This window comes from Nicotiana tomentosiformis, chromosome 12 (assembly GCF_000390325.3).
Source record: "Nicotiana tomentosiformis chromosome 12, ASM39032v3, whole genome shotgun sequence".
NCBI lineage: Eukaryota > Viridiplantae > Streptophyta > Magnoliopsida > Solanales > Solanaceae > Nicotiana > Nicotiana tomentosiformis.
The window spans coordinates 124452176-124473342 of record NC_090823.1 but is presented as its reverse complement, the minus strand read 5'-3'; the positions used below and the strand labels follow the sequence as shown (position 1 = coordinate 124473342).

The window sequence follows — 21167 nt, the reverse complement described above, 5'->3', positions numbered from 1 at the left end:
AAAAAAAAAATTAAATCAAATAACATACCAAATACCAAATTATCGAATACCAAGTACCAAAATTTTCGATTTCGGTATGGTAATTCGGTATTTTCCAATTATGCACATCCCTACAATCAACACATATGATCTTTTGATTAATACTCCCTCTGATCCATAATAAGTGATTTTTTAATATTTGACTAAACTACCCTTAATTAAAATTTGCATATTATTAAATTGATATATTAGGATATGTAAATAATGACAAATTTTTAAAAAAAAATTAATTCCCTCTTGATTATGTAAAAGGCCACTTATTTTAGATCACCAAAATGTCACTTGTGGACATAGTATATACTTTAATAAACTAGTTAAACTTGACAATTTTGTATCGCTTTCACATTACTTTGAAATTCTCAAGTGCTCCCTGATAATATTAAATATAATCGTGCTCACTTTAATTTTATTTATTTATTCATCATAAAGTGAAAGTTGGTTCATGATTTGACATGAAATGAGAAAAAGGTTAAATATTCAATTGTCTCGGTTTGTTTCTATTAATTTGGTTTTATAATTGATACTGTATTCATTGCTTTTTGTTTGGGGGTTTTGGGTTGGGGGATGGGGGGAGGCAGTCACCAACCAAAGATACCGTGGTTTTGGTTCAAAATTTTTAGGTTTGTTTTCAAACAAATATTATCGTGGTCAACATTTGAACTAGATATGTCAAGTAGACAACAACAATAACACGCTCGGTGTAGTCGTATAAGTGAGTATGCAAGTAGACTGAGTATCAAATTACATTTCGTGTATTGATTATCATAAAAGTATTATAAGAAAAATTAAATTATGGTGTATGTCTACTATTTCTCTATGATATTCTCAAATGCTTAATGACATTCAATGACATATTTCTATGCTTAATGACATATTCAATGACATATTTTTCTTCACTTTTCATGCCTATATAAAGGTCTTGTAATAGATAAGAAAATACACACAATTGAAGAAGAAAATCTCTTCCTTCTCTCTATCTCCATTTCTTGTTCATGTTTTACTAAGTTGCTTTTATTTCATAACACGTTATCAGCACGAGTCTCTACCAATTGAGATTATGTGCTTTAATCGAATTTTATCTTCTCTCAACCAGAGTTAGTTAAATTTCTTTTCGGTCCAGTAAGCTTTACTTTTAAATTCTTATGTCAGCATATATTTGCTAATTCATGTCTAGCTTTGAGTTTACACTTATATGCAATATGACAACATGATAATCAAACCAACATCTTAATCTGCATATATGTGTGACACTTAGCCTCAATTATTTTTTTATGCCTACATGGTTAGAAAATGAAAAGAATTCCTAACACTTGTGTTCCATATATATCTGATTAGAACACTGTTGTCTTCTTATATCAAAAGTAGCTTTAATGTTTAGTAAAACTTATTTGTGTATTGAGTAGGATAAGTAGAAAATTATTTTTCATTATTTTAATGATTCATGCTATTAAAATATAATAATAATAATAATAATAATAATACTCGAAACTATTTTATTTTAATAAGATAAAATATTAGTACAAGAAGTATGTACTACACCAAAATTTTCATTTGTGATAGTTCTTATCAAATTAATATGTTGAATCATTTCTATATGGAAAGCATATAGTAGTAGATAATAGACAGAGATTTGTCCCCTAATTTTTCTTTGATTCCCTGATTAACCTAAAGGTTCTGCTATATCTCTTTGTTTTTCTAGAGAGCATAATACTTGGTTTTTACAAAAATGTATGGTAACTAGTAGTACTATATTATTCTATTTGATACATCATTTTTCTTTAATATTTTGGTCATATCACTTTCATCTTGAAGTAAGCTTATTGCAGCAAAGACCACATGTGAATTTTTAATATTATTTTATATTTTTATATATCTGTTTGACACTAATTACTTAGCTGATTTGAGTAAACGAAAAGTCTATTGTTGACAATTATATCCAAATGACATTATGAAGAGTTTAACTCAAAATGTAAGCATTTCTTTCCTATTTGAAATTATTTTTGTCCTTTGCTATTAATGATATCAACTTCAATGAGTTCAAGTCGCAATGAACCATGAGGGTAAGACATTAGGATCAAGTCTTGATGCTCCATGATGATAAGAGTTGGGTTTGAGTCACAATTCATTATGGCCTAACATGCCTTTATATTGGCAAGATATTAGGTTTGAGTCCCACTATACCATATTGATGATATAATAATGACTAAAGAAAAATAATATATTTTTCATGAAAAGACATGAATATTACCCCACTTGATTTGCTCCATTCTTGAAGTGAATGTGGTAGTAGCGCATAACAAGTCTAAATGAAGACGAGTAGTTGAATAATGAACGTGGGCGTTCCAAAGATCAAAATAATAATAATTATCACTATGATTGTAAAAGGAGAACAATAAGGGTTCTCAAAATAGTCCTTCAAAATGTGAAGGCAATGTTTACCATCAAATTGATATGAAAAATAATAAAGCACGGCGCTGATTATGATCCAAAGAGAATGTGACTTGTGATAAGCATTGAGAATGCATACTCATTCCTAAAGGTAAATGTGGCAATATATGATAAAAGTAATGAATAAAGACATGCAATACATGATTAGATGAATACCACACAACTCATCTATGAGGGAGGTTTGAGTGAAATAACGAGAATAAATATTATTGTGTGGTTACATGAATATGCCATTGGTCGCGTACATGTGATACGCTAAAAAATATTTTGGTGTGCCTTATAAAAGGTTATTAAAGGCAAAATTAAAGCAAGAAGTGATTTTGCTTATGATGATTTTAACCATGATAATTTATTAAGATATAAGTTTCTCCGTAAAGGAGATATTTACCATATGAATGGTGTGACAAAAGATCTTGTAGTATAAAAGTTGTTAAGAGCTCCGAAAAAATTAATTTGTTACTACCTGGATGAATAAAATTATTCACGACATTGATATTGTAAAGTCTCAAAAGAAACTTTTTGAGTTTCAAATGTATAAGTCAAAGTGGTTGGCATTTTGAGACTATAAATGAATAAAATATTGAATGTCTATATATTTCTATAATCATAACGGGTAAATATGAAAGATTACCCGATTTTCTTTCTATTTGTACTACACAAATATAAGCATGATGATGGAATCATATGTCACAAGTAAACTGGAGGTTTACTTAAACAAATATTAATTGGTATGACCGGTTGACCATCTCTGTTCAATTATGATGCGAAAAATTAATTGAGAATTACATTGGCATATATTGAAAAAATATAAGATTCTTCAAGAATTTTCCTGTGCTGCTTATTCTCGTGATATACCAGTTAAAGTTGGGATTGAATCCCTTGATTTTTGGAACGAATAAAAGGTGATAAATATATGGGCCCAGTCACCTTCCACGTGGACCGTTTACTATTTTTAATATATGCATCTATTCTATGGGCACATGTGCATTTGTTATCAACTTGCAGTTTGGCTTTTGCAATATTGATTGCTCAAATTATTAGAGCACGGTTCCAGAATATAAATTATGATGATTTATCTTGATAATACTGATTTAAATCCAAGTTGGTTTAGCAGAATTTGTATGCCTCCAATTATATCTAAACCATTGGTTATGAGAACAAAACTGTCAAAATAAAATTTGGTATGTGATGTATTATTTAATATATAATAGCACTTGTACGCATCTCGCCAAGTTATGATAAGTTCTCCCTATCACAATCGGTTCAGGGTCAGGAACCAAATAATTTTCATCTAGAAATATGAATGTGTTATATGATTTAATTGTTCCACCACAATGTACAAAGATGGATCCCCAAATAAGGCTAGGGATATGTGTTGGTGATACCAACAATAGGGAGAGAAAATGGGCAGCTGAAAAAGTAATGCATGTAATGAATTATTATGAGTACATCTAGATCCTCATACAACAAAATGTGAACTTGAAGTTCAAGTGATAATTCATTTGTAAAATATTGTCAGGCGTATTTGCTGACCCAAAGCTAAATATCATATTCAGCTGCTAATGTTCCAAATAAAATAAAGTTCATAATGAATAGAGTCTATGACATACGTGAAGCATAATAGACTAATCGGTTCCAAAGATAAAACTCCTTGAAGAAATAGAGGAGCAAATGTTCAAGATGGTCATAATAAGGAGGCAAGTGCTCCAGAAGAATACCACGACATAACACTTTATAAGACCTCGTGGGAGAGGCTCAAGTACCTGAAAATAATAAGATAAAGAGATCTCAATATGTTATGTCTTTATTGGGTAATAATAGAACCAATATAAAATAATCGTCGACGATATTGTTAATATAATATAGCGCCCAATATTATTAATATTGACGAGGATCTTGAGCTCAAATCTGTCATGAAATTTGGACAGATAAATGATTGGCCAAATGAAAAATACGCAATGAAAATTAATTTCACCTGAAAAATATGAAGTTGGACGGATAGTCCCAACACCTAAAAGTATAAAGCCAGTGGAGGTATAAATGTATTCTTGTGCGAAAAAAGGAAGAAGGTCAAGTCGATAGACATAAAGACGACTTGTATCACAAGAAGATTTGTAAATATCCTGGCATTGATTATATAGAGACATGTTCTCCTGTGGTGAATGTCGCCATTTCAGGTTTTAATCTAGCAATACAAGAAAAACATGATATGCGTGTAATGGAAATCATTGAAGGATTTAAATTGTTCTGAAGCTTTATTAAGGTTTCCAAGAAATTTATTAAATAAAGCTTCAAAACTTCTTATACGGATTGAAACAATCAGGGCGCATGTGATATAATCGCCTGAGTGAGTACCTGTTAAAAGAAGGGTACAAGAATGATTCAATTTGTCCTTGTGTCTTTATAAAAAGATCTGGATCTAAATTTGTTATAATCGCCGTCTATGTTGATGATTTAAATATCATTGAAACTCTTGGGGATCTTCCTAAAGCAGTAGACTGTTTAAAGAAAGAATTTGAAATGAAAGATCTTGGAAAGACAAAATTTTGTCCTGGTCTACAAATTGAGTATATGAAAGATAGAATTTGTGTCATCAATCAGCATACACTAAAAAGATTTTAAAGAGATTCTATATGGATAAAGCACATCCATTGAGTACCCCGATGGTTGTGAGATCACTCGATATAAATAAAGATCCATTCCAACCTCATGAAAATAATGAAGAGTTTCTTGGTGTTGACGTAACATATCTTAGTGCAATTAGTGCGCTAATGTATCTTGTTAACACTACAAGGCCTGGCATAACTTTTTCAGTTAATGTCTTAGCAAGATATAGCTCTGCTCCTACAAGGAGACATTGAAATGGAATCAAACACATATTGCGGTATCTAAAAGGGACTACCGATATGGGCTTATTTTATAGCAATGATTGCAATACCGATCTTGTTGGTTATGCCGATGCTGGGTATTTATCTGACCCACACATGGCTCGATCTCAAACAGGCTATGTATTTACATATGGAGGCACTGCCATATCTTGGCGATCGAATAAGCAATCAATCGTGGCTACTTCATCTAATCATGCTGAGATAATTGCTATTCATAAAGCAAGTCGAGAATGTGTATGGTTGAGGTCTATAATACATCTTATTCAAGACAAATGTAGTTTGAAGTGTGACAAACTACCCACAATATTATTTGAAGACAATGCAGCATGCATAGCCCAATTGAAGGGAGGATTCAAAAAAGGGGACAGGACAAAGCAAATCACCAAAGTTATTTTTCACACATGATCTTCAAAAGAATGGTGATATCAATGTGTAACAGATCCGTTCAAGTGATAATATGGCTGATCTGTTCACCAAATCTCTACCGACGTCAACCTTCAAGAAACTAGTATACAAGATTGGGAAGCGAAGGCTCAAGGATGTGAATTGATGCTCTCATCAGGGGGAGTTAATACGCGTTGTACTCTTTTTCCCTTACAAGGTTTTGTCCCACTGGGTTTTCCTTTCAAGGTTTTTAATGAGGCAACCAAAAGACGTATTTCTAAACATGTGTACTCTTTTTCCTTCACTAGAATCTTTTTCCCATATGGTTTTTTTCCTAATAAGGTTTTAACGAGACACATTATCTATGGACATCCAAGGGGGAATGTTATAAGAAAAATCAAATTATGGTGGATGTCTACTCTTTCTCCATGATCTTCTCAAATGCTTAATGACATTCAATAACATATTTCTATACTTAATGACATATTCAATGACATTTTTCACTTTTCATGCCTATATAAAGGCCTTGTAATAGATAAGAAAATACACACAATTGAAGAAGAAAATATCTTCATTCTCTCTATCTCCATTTCTTATTCATATTTTACTAAATTGCTTTTATTTCACAACAAGAAGCACTTATATAGTTACATAATTACATTTGACACACTGGTGCCATGCAACCAATAAGGGGGAAAAAAAATCATATACATGCAACAAATAGGCTCATTTTTACAAAATAATACAGATCTGTGGCAATAAATTTGCTATGTTATAAAGCGGAATCTCCGATATAAAGTCACGTCAAACGAGTTGCTGTGTTATATTACTCCCTACTCTTTCTTTTTCTTTCAACAATATGATAGACGTCTACCCTTTTGCTTTGTAATTTCACTTGTATTCTCCTTGATTCTACCAATTTCATATGCTTGCTGGATCTTCCACGTACAAAAGTCAGAATAAATAAATAAATAACCAGCGTTAGATAGAGGGACTATAATATTGTCACACTGCTACTGTATCCATTGCGCAATAATTAACCACGAGCCTGCAACAAGTCACACACAAAATGGAGAATACTTGGATATGAATAAATAGCAGCACCTTTGGACGACATTACAGAATCTAGACGCAAAGTTAAGAAAAGGCGCAGCTCAGCTTCAAAAGATTAAATACTAGATTCGTTACAAAAGCTGAGTACAGGAGAAATAGGTACAAACTTCAATATCATAATGTTGATAATCAGAACATCGAGGATGCCATTTCACCGACTTCTGATACAACTTGATCATAATCAGCTTTCAGTTTCTCTTGATCATCCTGGCTAAGTCCCCCCTTGGCAGGTTTTGTTTGTACCAAAACGCAGCAAGTTGGCCGCTTGGTGGCTCCGGCATTTGCTAGATCCTAAAACAGAGTTGACGAGTTTTTACTATCATGACCATGTAACACATGAAGTTTGTACAGAACGTAGTGCATGGCATAGACAACAAAAGCAATGAGAGAACACATCACAACATCTTTGCAATATTTTGATAAACTACACTCATGACCAACGCACAACAAGACTCAGCTTTCTGATAGCACCACAACGTTATTGAGTTTGAGACAGTAAATAAATTTTAACAGATCCTAGAACTTTAAAAATGCAATAGAAGTGTAATGCTTCCAGAGAAGAATGTGCAGAATCAAAAGGGGCTTATGACATGAAACAATGAAAGATGTGATATACAATCTTGATTCCTCTGATAAAAATGAAAAGGATTACACAAGCACTGTAGTACGGTCAGTGTAATGTCACAGGTTCAAAGCCAAAGGAAGTCATGAACTGTAACTAGTGAAAGAACAGACAAGATAACAACATATTAATATATGACATAAAAGCCTGAAAAGTCCAGCTTACTTCTTTTGAGGAGACATAGACATATGGTATCTCAGCTTCTTCACACAGGATTGGAACATGGGTGATGACATCTATAGGAGATATATTTCCAGCTATGACACACACTCTACATCACCAGAAACAAATGGAGGATGAGAGATATAGAAACTCTGTAAACACCAACAATATATGCTGTTCGTAAATTTGTATACAAATGACAAATACAAGGTTCATATAGCATCAGTGTTAGTCTGGTATCATGAGTGAAAACCATGCAAACAATATTCATGTCAAAGTAACTAAATTACAATATAAAGAGAAAAAATTTAGTGTTGAGAAAAGCTAGCCTGCTATATCATGCTGTGATTAGACAATGTCAATGTAAAAGCACATCACAGCAATAAACCCAACAGTCCAACTCTTTACTCCAACCCAGTCACCTTCAAAATGCAGTTAACTCCTAAAGTAAAGTCTATTCCATCAATTTTAATATCTATGCTGTCCGGAAGAACAGCACAGATAGGCAAATTAAATACTATAATTATCTGGAGCCTGGACAAGAAAAGGTGGAGAAGAAAAGTTGTGTTTGGTACGACAAAAGTCACTTTTCAGAAAAATACTTTTCACAGGAAGTCATTTTCTGGTGTTTGACAATAAGAAAATTTTCAATGTGGAGAAAATGACTTCTCTCACTTACGAGCAATAATCATTTTCCACAACGATCTTAACTTAACTTCATATTACTTGCTCGAACTAACAGTTGAACATTATGAATAATCTTAACACTCAAAAATCAAATCAAAACACTCTCTAATTGCTAATATTAATATTCTTTCATATATATTTTTCCTGAAAAATATTTTCAGCTCACTAACAAAACATAGAAAAATGACGTTGTCATGCCAAGAACACTCAAAGAGGCTGAGATAACCTCCTCGGATTATAATAGCCTAAACTCTATGTCATTCCCATTCTTCTCCAGTAATGTTTGGTTAAGTAGTGAACCAACTTGAAGTTGTACATATATCCCAATATACTTTATAACAAATATTTCCCAGTCTAGACTAATGTATAGGATCTACAAATGTAACTAAAGATTATAAAAGGATGCATTAAGCCAGAAATAACCCCTGAAATTATACAACTATAGTATGTGTACTGAGAAACAACAAATAAGAGAATAAATTCTTCAATTCACATTTCTCCAAGCTTATAACTTAAGAGTAAAGATGTCCATCAGTGTGACATCTAAAAACAAACCTAAGCCATTAAACAAAAGAGCACATAACTATAAACACGAAATATAACACATAATACCCATCAATATACAAATAAAACCTTAAAATGAAATAAACCACCCAAAAAAATTGACTAACCCTTTTTGACCGCGTCGAATACTCTTTACCACCTCTTTAACGCCCCTCTTCAAACACTTTTTCTCCGCAGCTGAACACAAATAAGGGTAAATCAATCAACCAACTACAAGTCTACAACTCAATATCAACCTTATTGGTACGGAAACTAAAATGAGTGTAAAAAAAAGTAAAATAACACTCTTCCACGCCATTACTAATGGATGAATCGAACTATTTAAGAAGTACAAAGGATACCTCGGCGAACAAGTTTGAAGATACGTTTGTTGAGTTTTTTTCCAGCAAGGGGCTTGGCAATAGGGGCTAAGGCCAACAGCTTCTTCTTCTCCTTTTGTGCACTTTTCTCTACTTCGCTATCGCTACCCATTTCTACAGAAGCTACTGGTCTCTTGTTTTTTGTGGTAGGGAAAAGAAGAGAGGGTAGGGTTTATGAGGAAGATGAATTGGTTACTTGACTTCTAGGGTTTAAGGTCTTGAGTTCTCGGCCCCATGACTTTGGGCCTGTCTGTGTTTGGGCCTCATTGAAACCCAAGTAAAGTGACACTTTATAATCGCTCTAAAAATAATAGCCGAAAAATATAATATATTTTTTTGTATATATACACTTTGTATGATAAATACAAAATTATGCAAATTTTATACTGATTACCAAATGTAAATAGTTTTTGGTGCGGGCCAAAAGTGAAAAAAGCCCTTTTGTTTTTGAGACACTGTATAGCCGTTCTCAAAATTAATAGCCGAAAAATATATATATTTATGTATTTATATACAAAAAATATATAAAAATTATATACTTTTACAACTACAGAATATAAATAATTTTGACCGCGGGCTAAAAGTGATATTTGCCCTTTCATTTTCCAATTGGTACGGACTTAACTACACTATCAGTAAAGAATGTTAACTAATAATGTAATTCAAAATTATACTAACAAGTTACGTATTCGTTTTCAAGCTTGATGATATGAGCGATTACAATCAAACTCATCTATAACAACTATCTTCTATAATAACATTTTACTATAATAACTATATCTTTTAGAATCAATTTTTCATATTTTAAGATTAGACTTAGAACTTTTGAATGTTCAAGTAAGTTTTATAGCCATTAATATTAGTAACTCAAATAATGCTAACAAAAGCTCAAACCAAAATTAGATCAATACATAGCTAGCAAAAGTTCAATTCAATATAAGAAATGACAATGTATTAAATATCTATGTTTTGTTTTGTAATAATTTAGATAAAAATGCATAACCTATTTTTATTTTTTCTTTAGCGTTTAGTCATATAATTAATATTCCCTTATTAGTCTACTTATTTTAGCATGACTTAGTACTTTTAGATTATATTTATTCTTATTATGACTTTTTAATTAGCAATATTTATATTACGTGATTTTATTGTCTTTATTGTTGAACATTTTAGGATAATGCCATGACACATCTCATATTTTGTATTATTTTCTAAAAAAAAATACTTCATATAGTTGTATCTTATTAGGATTAAAGAAATATTTGGAGCACAAGTTATATATTTTGTGCTACGAAGATTTAGCGGAAAAACCCGAAAAACCCCGAAAAACCCGAAAACCCGAGAAAGTCCAAAATTGAAAAATCCGAGTTTTATTGGTTTGATTTGGTCTTTAGATTTAATAACCTGACACAATTGATTTGATTTGGTAATTGAAAAACCCGAACCAACCTGACATATGTACGCCCCTAATTATATGATAAAAAGTTTATTTATGTTCGACTTCACTTCAACAATATAATAAGTTCGTTCTACTCAACACATATCTACTTATGAAGAATGACTTGCTTTGGAATAAATATTTATCATATCCTAGTATAATTGCAACTACAACTCGTCATTTGACATTACAAAAATCCAGCTCTCATTTTATCTTTATATGTTTGCGTTGAATGATACAACAGTAAATGACAAGAGAATATAGCAAATAATTTATGATTAAGCTGAACAATTATTCTTTTCTAATCAAGTTAGCTCTAGAGTCATAGAGCAAACTCAAATGGATTTAAGCTACGGATCAAGTTAAAAACAATAGTACTATTTGGGTTGTTATTTCTTTTTAGCCCTTTTCTTTTTTGCTATTTGTTATTGTTTTTTTCTTATTTTTTACAACTAAATGTGAGTAAAATAGCCATGTGACTATTCTGTTCATAGGAAATCAAGCCACTGCCAAATTCTAGAATTCTATACTCAAAAGGCTATAATTTAGTGTTCAAGCTGTTATTTAGGAAACATTATATTTATTTATACCATTTTGTTTTATTTATATTTGTTTGAGATCAATCGTGTTGTTTTTAATATAGTAAGATAAGAGCGCGTTTGGATTAGCCGGAAAAAAGTAGCTTTTAAGCACAATCTATTTGCTATTCTATTTTTTTTTCTAACAACTAAACCACGGCAAATAGCGCTGTCGCTATTTTGTTCCGAGCAAATTAGCTGCCAAATTTAGAAACTATATTCATAAGGTTGCTAATAGAATTCGAGGGTCCACCAAACTATATAGAGAACCAGGTTCTCTATTAGTTTTCATAGATTACGCACACACAACAGTAAGTAAATGACATTGAGAGTTTTTACGTGGAAAATTCCCAGCCCACGGGATTTAAAATCACGACCTACCCTTGTAGGATTTCAACTTCACTACTGAGCAAACTTTTAGATTACAACCTATTGTAACCTAGAAATTAACTTCTTAATCCCTCACTAACTTGTAACAATCCTATTACAAGTCACTTTGTAATACCTCTATTACAAAGACTTTACAACTCGACTAACTCAAGTAAAGACACAAACGCAAGGGTTTATGATTTACAAAGAGTTCCCTACACAATGCTTCTAAGTAAGCTAAGTAGGAATTGCAAGTAAAAACTTTGACAAAGGTACAACTCAACTAAGGACATATAATAACTTGATATAGGGAACTGGTTTTGTAGCAGTGCTGTTCTTTGTTCTTGATGCACTTGAGAATCATTTTCTGGATGATCAATCACTATAGGAGTGCTCAGTAAATTATCTAAGTGTTCAAGTGATGTTTTGCCTTTGGTTTAATATTAATATAACATTGATGACATCACTTGATTGATATAAGCAACTTGGGTACAAGATCCTTCCCAATAGAGTTGACTGCTACATTGTGTTGTACTGTTGCGTGTGCAGGCAGCCACTTTCCAGCTGTTGGAGGGTTGACTGGTACGATCACCAGGGGAACTGATGGACATCAGTTCCCCTTGTAGATTCTTTAGCTTCTGAAAGACTGACGAACCTTCAAGCTGAAGTCTGGTTATTTCCACATGCTTGAGAATATGTATCAGTTTCCTTATCTGGTTCTTGACATTAAGTTTATTAGATCATCAAAACATACAACGAGGTACTTATAACTTATCAATTTTCCCCCTTTTAATGATGGCAAACTTATAATTGAAATGCCCACGAAGAACCACTAGAAATGGCAATGCTTAACCTTGAATTCCCCCTGAAAAATCTGTGTTCCCCCTCAATCAATGCACATCATTTATTCAATTATGTATATTCTTCCCTCTTTTGACATCATAAAAAGAAGAAAATCAAGTAAAAGCAAAAAGAAGTCCAGCGTGGTTAACTCAGGCCACATGTGTGCACACAAACATAATAGAAGACAGAGACATAAGAGCAATGTATACACAGCAAAAAGGGAAAAACTTTCATTAAGCAATTTGGAATTTACGACAGGAGTAGTTTCAATGTTGCCAGCAACCATCCACAATTCAAAACAAAAAAAAACAAGTACCAACCACAAAACATCATCAGAAAATTCATAAAAAAAACTGACACTTAAAACTTGACACTGGAGGGTACATTGTTTAGGGAGCACTTGAGGAAGAGGGCTTAGAGGAGGGGGCAAGGGTTTTGAGGACTAGATCCATTCGAGCATTCGCCGACAATTGCTCATTGAGCAGTCTTTATTTCAGGTCCTCCACTTGTTTCTTGAGCTCAACATTCTCCTTAGTCAGACGGGCAACCTCTGAACTTTGAGAACTACTGGAACCAGGTGCCTCCTGAAGCTGACTGAGCTGACCCTCAAGAATAGCATTCCTTGCTTTTAACTTCCTGATCTCCTCCGTAGCACTGTTCTGAGCGTTGATCAACTGAGAAATGGTAGAAGTGCTTCCAACTCCTCCAACCTTATCAATGCACTCACATTCTTCGAGAGTGGTCTTGGAGAAAGTTTGCTTCCTAGTGCCCACTTTAGCTTGTCCTAGAGGGACCTTGAAGAACTCAAAAACCTTGGTGAGAAGGAACCCATAAGGCAGCCCATGGTTACCATCTTTGAACTCTGCCACTTTTTCATATGTTCAATCATAATCCCAGGCAGATTAATGGTAGTAAAGCCATCCAACGCTTCCATGAGAACCAGGTCGGCTCTGGAGGTAATGGATCTTCTCTCAGCACGGGGAAGCAGCACTTTGTTCACCATCTCAAACAATAATTGGTACACTAAAAGGAGAGCCTTCTAGTGCATCTGTTCCCCCTGTTAGATTGTCATGTCTTTAGCAATAGCATTTCTGAAGTTGGAAGAGCAGGATCCTTGGATTGATGACAACCCTTCAGCAGGCACATCTAGAATCGACCCCAACAAAGCAAAGTTCATCACAATGTCAACCCCATTCACCAGTACGCAGATGTGATCATCCTCAACTTTGAAGAAGTCGGCATAGAAGCTCCGTACTTACTCCTCATACACTTTTGGAACATCACTTGTAAACAAGTGTGTCCATTATTAGAATTCACAGATTTCAACCAATTGTCGTATCCCGGCCAGCTCCAAAATGTCAGGGGCAAATGTACGGCTCCATAGTACCTTCTGATTCCTTAATTTTTCTTTCCCAGCACTCTCGGATTCATCAACTTTGGCCTTCTTGGAGGAACCAGGTTCCTCTTCGACATTAACTTTCCTTTTCACAGACTTGCGAGAAGTTTTTCCCTTCTCAACGGACTTTGCAGACACTATTTTCTCAGACACATTTTCACCAGAATCTTCCATCACCTTGTTACCAGATTTTTCACCACCTTCTTCCACTATCTTGTCCCCATATTCTTCCACCAAATTTTCACAGAGATAACACCATCACTCTTGTTTGGACTCTCAATACTCACAGAAGATTTCTTTTAGACTTAGAGAGAGAATGCTTTTGTGAGTGCTTATGAGTCAAGGAACCAGGTTCCTCGTCCACTTCATCATCCACAATGACAACATGCACTACTTTCTCATGCACAACCTTCCCATCCTTTACCAATTGCCTCCTCCTTTGACTGACTTGACTTTTCTTAAGAGCAGACTCAAGAGCCTCTTTCTTTTGCAACCTTGTAGTGGGTCACTTAGGAGTTGGCTCTAGAGTAGCAACTGGTCTACGCCTAGCCCGGATAAAGCTAGCAATAGCTATATCATCGAAATCCTCTTCAGTATCCCCATTCTCTTCACCAGATACAGATCTTATCTCAGGCATCACCACAGACAGAGGCTCAGCATAAAAACGAGAAGAGGGAGAAAGGTCAATACTGGCCTGGACTCTTGAGAGGACCCCTAAGTTAGATCCTCCGAGGAGGGATCAGGTCCTTCATTAGGTACCCCAGTAGTATTGTCATATGCCGACTGTTCAACAAGCACAAGCTCTCTACCTTCTACCAAGGTCTTAGGCCCTTCCCCTCGAGGCTCAGACCTATCCTCACCTCCTTCGATAATAACCCCTTCAGACACTATAGATAGCATAATTTCTATTTCTTCTTTCTCTTGTAACTCTATGGAAAACGCAGGAGAAGGAAGAGTGTTACATGTGGACTCAAGAATAGGAACTGTCTTTGTTGATTCAGCATTCTCAAGACCAGCATTTTGGTCTGCATTTGAGCCTTTTTCCATAGGAAGACTGGAGATTTCCTGATTTTCCTCTTCGTCAAATGTACCCTTTTCACCAGGTTTTTCCGGCGAGGTAAGAGAAGAGCTGGTAGCCACAAACTTTTTAGGAGTCGAGGTTTTGCGGCTCCGATGAGAACCAGAACTCGATTGGGTAGGAGAGGAGACTGAGTGTGGTGGTGACTCTGTCCTAGGGTTTTGGTTAGTTGTGGTGTTGAGTGAGGAGTCTAACATCGGTGTTTTAACTGGTGGGGACTCAATGGGGGTGTAACTTGGAACACCCGAGGTTTCTTGATTTTCAGTCATGGTGAGAAGTGATGAGTTGAAGAGGAGGGATTGGTAGTTTGAAGAGATAAAGAAGAAAGAAAATTTTGAAGTTTGATGTGAGGAGTTGTGACAGTGATGGATGTATTTAAGATGGATGAGGGATCGGTTAAGAAAATGTGGCAGTTTTGGGAGTCGAGTCGATTACCAATGGGTGAGACGTTTGGGTTCAAAAGATGCAAAGAAAAGAAACTGACACACTGATGATGTGGCACTATTTTATCAGTTCAAAATTATTCATGAGAGAACACAGAAACTACTAACCTGTGTCAGGAGAAGGTTCCCTGACGGTTTTTGCAAGTGTAAGCTTTACCCTTTTTACCAGCATGCACTGCATCAACTGCTCTGTAATCATCATGCATGTCTACCTGTAATAGTATAGAGATGAGTTAGACTTTGCCAGAAAACACTTTTTAGCTAATGTTACCTGTACATTTCTTTCGTAGCCAATCATTGAGGGACCAGGTTCTCAGTTGGGTTTTATCAACCCCAATGCCAGGTGATTTCTTTCAAAATGTCCCCTGCTCAAGGCTTTGGTGAATATGTCTGTAAACTGATCTTCTGTACTGCAGAATTTCATACAGATGAGCCCCTTTTCATCATTGTCTCTGAGGAAGTGGTGACGCATATCAATGTGCTTGGTTCTCTTATGTTGGACTGGATTTTTGGCCATGTTGAGTGCACTTGTATTGTCGCACAGGAGGGGCACGCAGTCAGAGAATACTCCCAAGTCTTTCAACTGCTGTTTGATCCACAACAATTGAGCATAACAAGAAGCAACTGCTACATATTCCGCTTCTGCATTTGAGAGTGCCACCGAGTTTTGCTTCCTTATACCCCATGAGATTAGACACAAACCCAGAAAATGTGCCATTAGACGTGTTTTTCTTGTCCACCAGATATCCCACATAATCAGCATCAGTATACCCAACAAGATCAAAGTTGTCTCCTGAGGTATAGTAGAGAACCAGGTCATGCGTTCCTTTGAGATATCTCAATATTCTTTTGGCAGCCTTCAAATGAGATTCCTTTGGATTAGATTGAAACCTTGCACAGAGACCTACGCTAAACACAATGTTTGGTCTGCTTGCAGTGAGACACAAGAGTGACCCTATAATGCCTCTATACATGGTCTGATTTACAGAGGAACCAAGTTCATCCATGTCTAGACGGGTAGCTGTGGCAATAGGAGTGTCAGTAACTTTTGATGCTTCCATGTCGAATTTTTTCAGCAGCTCTTTGATGTACTTTTGCTGACTTGTCAATGTTCCATTTTGAGATTGCTTCACCTGATGTCCCAGGAAGAAATTTAATTCTCCCATCATGCTCATCTCAAACTCACTCCCTATGAGTTTTGCAAATTCTTCACACAGAGAGTCGATTGTGGCTCCAAAGATGATATCATTAACATATACTTACACAATGAGCAGGTTCCTCCCTCGTTTCTTCAAAAAAAGAGTGTTGTCAATTTTCTCTCTTGTAAAGCCATTTTCTAGAAGAAATTTTGACAACCTTTCATACCAAGCCCGGGGAGCCTGCTTTAGCCCATATAGTGCCTTGTCCAGTTTGAACACGTGCTCAAGATGCTCGTGATTCTCAAATCCAGGTAGCTGCTTGACATAAACTTCTTCTTTTAGGAAGCCATTCAGAAATGCACTTTTGACATCCATTTGGAATAATGTGAACTCCATATGAGATGCATAGGCAATAAGAATTCTGATAGCTTCCATTCGAGCAACTGAAGCAAAAGTTTTATCATAGTCAATACATTCTTCCTGATTGTAGCCTTGAACTACAAGTCTTGCCTTGTTTCTTATTGTATTTCCAAACTCATCAAGTTTATTCCTGAATACCTACCTGGTTCCTATGATAGTTCGATCTGCAGGTCGAGGAACCAGACGCCATACCCTGTTCCTTTCAAATTGATGCAGCTCCTCTTGCATGGCTGTGATCCAGTCTGTATCTTTCAATGCTTCTTTGATATTTTTCGGCTCTATTTGAGAAAGAAAGGCTGAGAAGGCAAGTGAGTTTCTAGCTTTTGACCTGGTTTGAATTCCTGAGTCAAGAGGAGTGATTATGTTGTCAAAAGGGTGTGAACTTTTGTGCTTCCAATTTGGCACCTGAGCCTCATTGGTAGAAGACCCAGGTATGTCTGACTGAGGTTCTTGGTTGCTTCTTATTTCTACAAGTGGAGTACCTTAGACTGCATCGTCAACTCTATTTTCAACTTCAGTTGTTGTGATTGTGGGACCAGGTTCTTCTCTAATGGATGGAGATGTAGTTACATCATCTTCATTGGATTCCTTGACATGACTCATTATGTCTGCCTTTCCATTTGCCATGTCAATGACTTCACCTGAAACAGATAAAGGATCCCTATCTTGATCATCATGTTTGTCCTTCTCACATGAGAGGTAAGATTCATCAAAGATCACATGTATACTCTCCTCAACACATTGAGTTCTTTTGTTGTATACTTTGTAAGCTTTGCTTTGGGACGAGTATCCCAGAAAGATTCCTTCATCACTTTTGGCATCAAATTTTCCAAGCGCTTTCTTGCCATTGTTGAGAATAAAACATTTGCAGCCGAATGTCCTCAAATGCGTCAGCTTGGGCTTTCTTCCATTCAGCAACTCATAAGGTGTTTTGTTTAGAAGGGACATAATCATGCACCTGTTTATCAAGTAGCATGCATTGTTGACTGCTTCTGCCCAGAATTTTTTTGCAATGCCACTGTCAATTAGCATTGTCCTTACCATATCTTGAAGAGTCATGTTCTTCTTCTCTACAACACCATTTTGTTATGGTGTTCTTGGAGCTGAGAAATTATGAGTAATGCCATTTTCGACACAGAATTCATCGAATCTGGCATTATCAAATTCTGTCCCATGGTCAGATATGATGCAAGCTACATTACTTCCCATCTTCACTTGGATCTTCTTGACAAAAGCAACAAATACTTGGAAGGTTTCATCCTTGGTTCTGAGAAACAGGGTCCAAGTAAATCTGGAGTAGTCGTCCACTATCACAAAGATATATCTTTTTCCTCCTCTGCTTGGCACCCTCATAGGTCCATGTAGATCCATATGAAGAAGATCAAGTGGCCTTGAGGTGCTAACTTCCTTTTTGGGCTTGAATGAGGATCTGACATGCTTTCCTTTTGCACACGCATCACACACCTTGTGTTCCTTGAAGTTTGACTTAGGCAGACCACGAACCAGGTCCTTCTAGACTAGTTTGTTCAGTAGTGAAAAGCTTGCATGCCCAAGCCTTCTATGCCATCATCACCAAAAACTCTTAGACAGATGAGATCACCACTCCGCAGGGACTCAAAATCAGCAACATAGATGTTCTTGTATCTCTTGGCCACTAACACTACTTCACCAGTCACAAGATTTGTGACTGTGCATATTTTTGACACAAATTCCACTTGTTTCCCTTGTCACATATCTGAGAGACACTCAACAGGCTGTACTTCAGACCATTGACATAGTTCACATTTTTAATCGAGTGAAAGAGTGACTTGCCAATCCTTCCAACTCCCAGAATGTATCCTTTTTTGCCATTTCCAAAGGATACACTCCCTCCTTGCAGGGCCTTCAGTGAAAGAAAATCGACTGTGTTTCCAGTCATGTGCTTTGAGCAACCATTATCCATGTACCATTGTTGGCTGCTCCCCTTCACTGCTCCATGCATAAGGAAGTCAAGGGTTAGATTTAGGAACCCAAACAAGTTTGGGTCCCTTGTAGTGAGGAAAAAGGTGAATGAGAGTTCTTTTAGTCGAGGAAGGCATTATTTATTTTCTATATGAGGGACCAGGTGCTCTAGCAGTAGTTACTTTCTTAGCAAAAACTTTATTTTTCTGTTGAGACTGAACCCTAGCCTTGCAGTTTTCCTTAAGGTGCCCATTGTTACCACAGTGAGTACACAATAAATTATCGGGTATAGTAACATACTTGCTATGAGGGTTGTAGGGAGTCTTTTCCCTTTGAAACCCAATTCCCTGCATGTTTTCCCCATTGTTTATGTACATGGCAGTGATAGCATCAGAGGACCAGGTCCATTTGAGTGATTTTTCAAGATCACTCTTGACTCTTCCTAGTTCTTCCTGAAGTTGTTTGTTCTTTTCAAGTTCAATACACAGTCTAGACTTCACTGTCTTCATCTCATCTTCAAGCCTAAGATGTGTTTCATTAGCAACTTCCTTACCTTTGTGAAGAGTCTCATGCCTACCCTCTCCTTTCACTTCCTTAATTGTGTCATTCAGATCAACTACCACTGCTAGTAGGTCATCTCTCTCAAGCTCAGTGTTAGCAACTCTTTTGGTCAAGACATATTTTTATTTTTCAACACTCTCAATGGTTTCCTTCAAATCAACCACCACTACTACTAGATCATCTCTCTCAAGTTCTAAGTTAGCAACTTTTTCAATTAAAACTTCTTTCTCTTTCTTAGCACACTCAATAGTCTCTTTTAAATCAACCACAACAACCACTAGATCATCTCTTTCATGTTCTACATTTGTAATTTTTTCAGTTAGGGCATCTTTTTCTTCTTTCAAACTCTCAATAGTTTCTTTTAAATCTACCACAACGACTACTAGGTCATCTTTAAATTGTTCTGCTTCTCCTAATTCCACAATTAGAGTATTTTTATCATTTATAAGACTGTGGTATGCATCAATTAAAACATTTGCCAAAGACATGAGTTTTTTAGGAGAATAAGATTTCAGATTTCTCTGAACATCCAAAAAATTTACCTCATCACCATCGTCGTCATCTTCATCATCATCAGACTGAGCCATCAAGGCAAAAATAGAGTCATACTCAGTTGCTTCACTTTTTACTACTATCATTGAACTGTCACCATGATCATTATCTTCTTCAGGTTCGCTTGAGGAGTCTCCCCATGTAGCAAGAGCTTGCTTTACAACATTGTCAGCGATATTCTTTCTCTTGAAGCGTTTATCAGGAACCGGGTTCCTCTTGGCTACTTTGTCTGTGTTGTGCTTGAATTGATCTTGCTTTAGGAGGGACAATCCTTGATGAAGTGTCTTTGCTTGCCACATTTATGACATAGGTCATAATTTTTTGGCTTGCTAGAACTGTCCCTTTTTGGAGTGCCTCCATTTATGCGAACCATTTTCTGAAATCTTTTTGTCAAGTAAGCTATATCACCATCCTCACCACTTGAATCATTGTTGTTTGTCTTGAGGACCGGGTTGTTCTCTCTTTTGGGCTCTCTTTTTTCATTGTCCTTCTTTTTCTTCATTTCATACATTTTCAGATTGCCAACAAGTTCATCAATGGTCAGCTTCTGCAAGTCCTTTGCCTCTGTGATAGCGTTCACTTTGCTTTCTCAGGAACTGGGCAGCACACTAAGTATTTTCCTGACAAGTTTGTTTCTTGGAATAATTTCTCCAGGAGAGTGAAGCTCGTTAATGATAGATGTGAAGCGAGTATGCATGTCTTGGATAGATTCATCACCCTTCATCCTGAAGAGCTCGTATTCAGTTGTGAGCATGTCGATATTGGATTGCTTGACCTGTGTTGTTCCTTCGTGAACTGTCTGGAGAGCTTCCCAGATTTCTTTAGCTGACTGGCAGCCGATATCCTGTTGTATTCATCAGGACCAATGCCACAAACGAGAATTTTCTTTGCACGAAAATTATTTTCTATGGCTTTTCGGTCGGCATCATTGAATTCTTTTCTTGTTTTGGGAATCGTTACAGCAGGGTCGCCACTGGTTTTTGTGGGAACGAAGGTTCCATCACAGATGACGTCCCAAAGCTCGAAATCTTCAGCCATGATGAAGTCGTGCATCCTAGTCTTCCACCATCTATAATACTGGCCATTGAACCTTGGTGGCATGTAGGTAGACTGACCTTCTTCAAAGTTTGGTGGGGCAGCCAT

General features: G+C 36.0%; 3 protein-coding genes across 3 annotated transcripts; all 3 read right to left on the bottom strand.

Moving 5' to 3' along the window:
• Positions 1 to 6817: 6817 nt before the first annotated feature.
• On the bottom strand, positions 6818 to 9509 carry LOC104093307 (H/ACA ribonucleoprotein complex subunit 2-like protein). The gene is made up of 4 exons (XM_009599040.4): positions 9249 to 9509; positions 9015 to 9084; positions 7660 to 7765; positions 6818 to 7163 (listed from the first exon to the last, which is right to left on the bottom strand). The coding sequence occupies exons 1-4, from the start codon at positions 9376 to 9378 to the stop codon at positions 7002 to 7004; spliced, it is 468 nt and encodes a 155-aa protein (XP_009597335.1). The 5' UTR covers positions 9379 to 9509; the 3' UTR covers positions 6818 to 7001.
• A 9133-nt stretch (positions 9510 to 18642) lies between these two features.
• Positions 18643 to 20323, bottom strand: LOC138903351 (GRIP domain-containing protein RUD3-like). Its single transcript, XM_070191313.1, has 3 exons — positions 19607 to 20323; positions 19072 to 19504; positions 18643 to 18938 (listed from the first exon to the last, which is right to left on the bottom strand). The coding sequence occupies exons 1-3, from the start codon at positions 20321 to 20323 to the stop codon at positions 18643 to 18645; spliced, it is 1446 nt and encodes a 481-aa protein (XP_070047414.1).
• A 421-nt stretch (positions 20324 to 20744) lies between these two features.
• On the bottom strand, positions 20745 to 21167 carry LOC138903350 (uncharacterized). The gene has a single exon (XM_070191312.1). The coding sequence runs from the start codon at positions 21165 to 21167 to the stop codon at positions 20745 to 20747; it is 423 nt and encodes a 140-aa protein (XP_070047413.1).

What these genes read in the sequence shown, in the direction of transcription:
- LOC104093307 (XM_009599040.4), bottom strand. Translation starts at nt 9,378, where the DNA reads ATGGGTAGCGATAGCGAAGTAGAGAAAAGTGCACAAAAGGAGAAGAAG. An exon ending in CTTCAAACTTGTTCGCCGAG is followed by an intron (nt 9,085 to 9,248) that starts GTATCCTTTGTA and finishes ATTTGTGTTCAG; the next exon opens with CTGCGGAGAAAAAGTGTTTG. An exon ending in ATTCGACGCGGTCAAAAAGG is followed by an intron (nt 7,766 to 9,014) that starts GTTAGTCAATTT and finishes CTGGTGATGTAG; the next exon opens with AGTGTGTGTCATAGCTGGAA.
- LOC138903351 (XM_070191313.1), bottom strand. Translation starts at nt 20,323, where the DNA reads ATGTGGCAAGCAAAGACACTTCATCAAGGATTGTCCCTCCTAAAGCAA. An exon ending in TGAAGGAAACCATTGAGAGT is followed by an intron (nt 19,505 to 19,606) that starts GTTGAAAAATAA and finishes GACACAATTAAG; the next exon opens with GAAGTGAAAGGAGAGGGTAG. An exon ending in AACTACTGCTAGAGCACCTG is followed by an intron (nt 18,939 to 19,071) that starts GTCCCTCATATA and finishes TGCATGGAGCAG; the next exon opens with TGAAGGGGAGCAGCCAACAA.
- LOC138903350 (XM_070191312.1), bottom strand. Translation starts at nt 21,167, where the DNA reads ATGGCTGCCCCACCAAACTTTGAAGAAGGTCAGTCTACCTACATGCCA.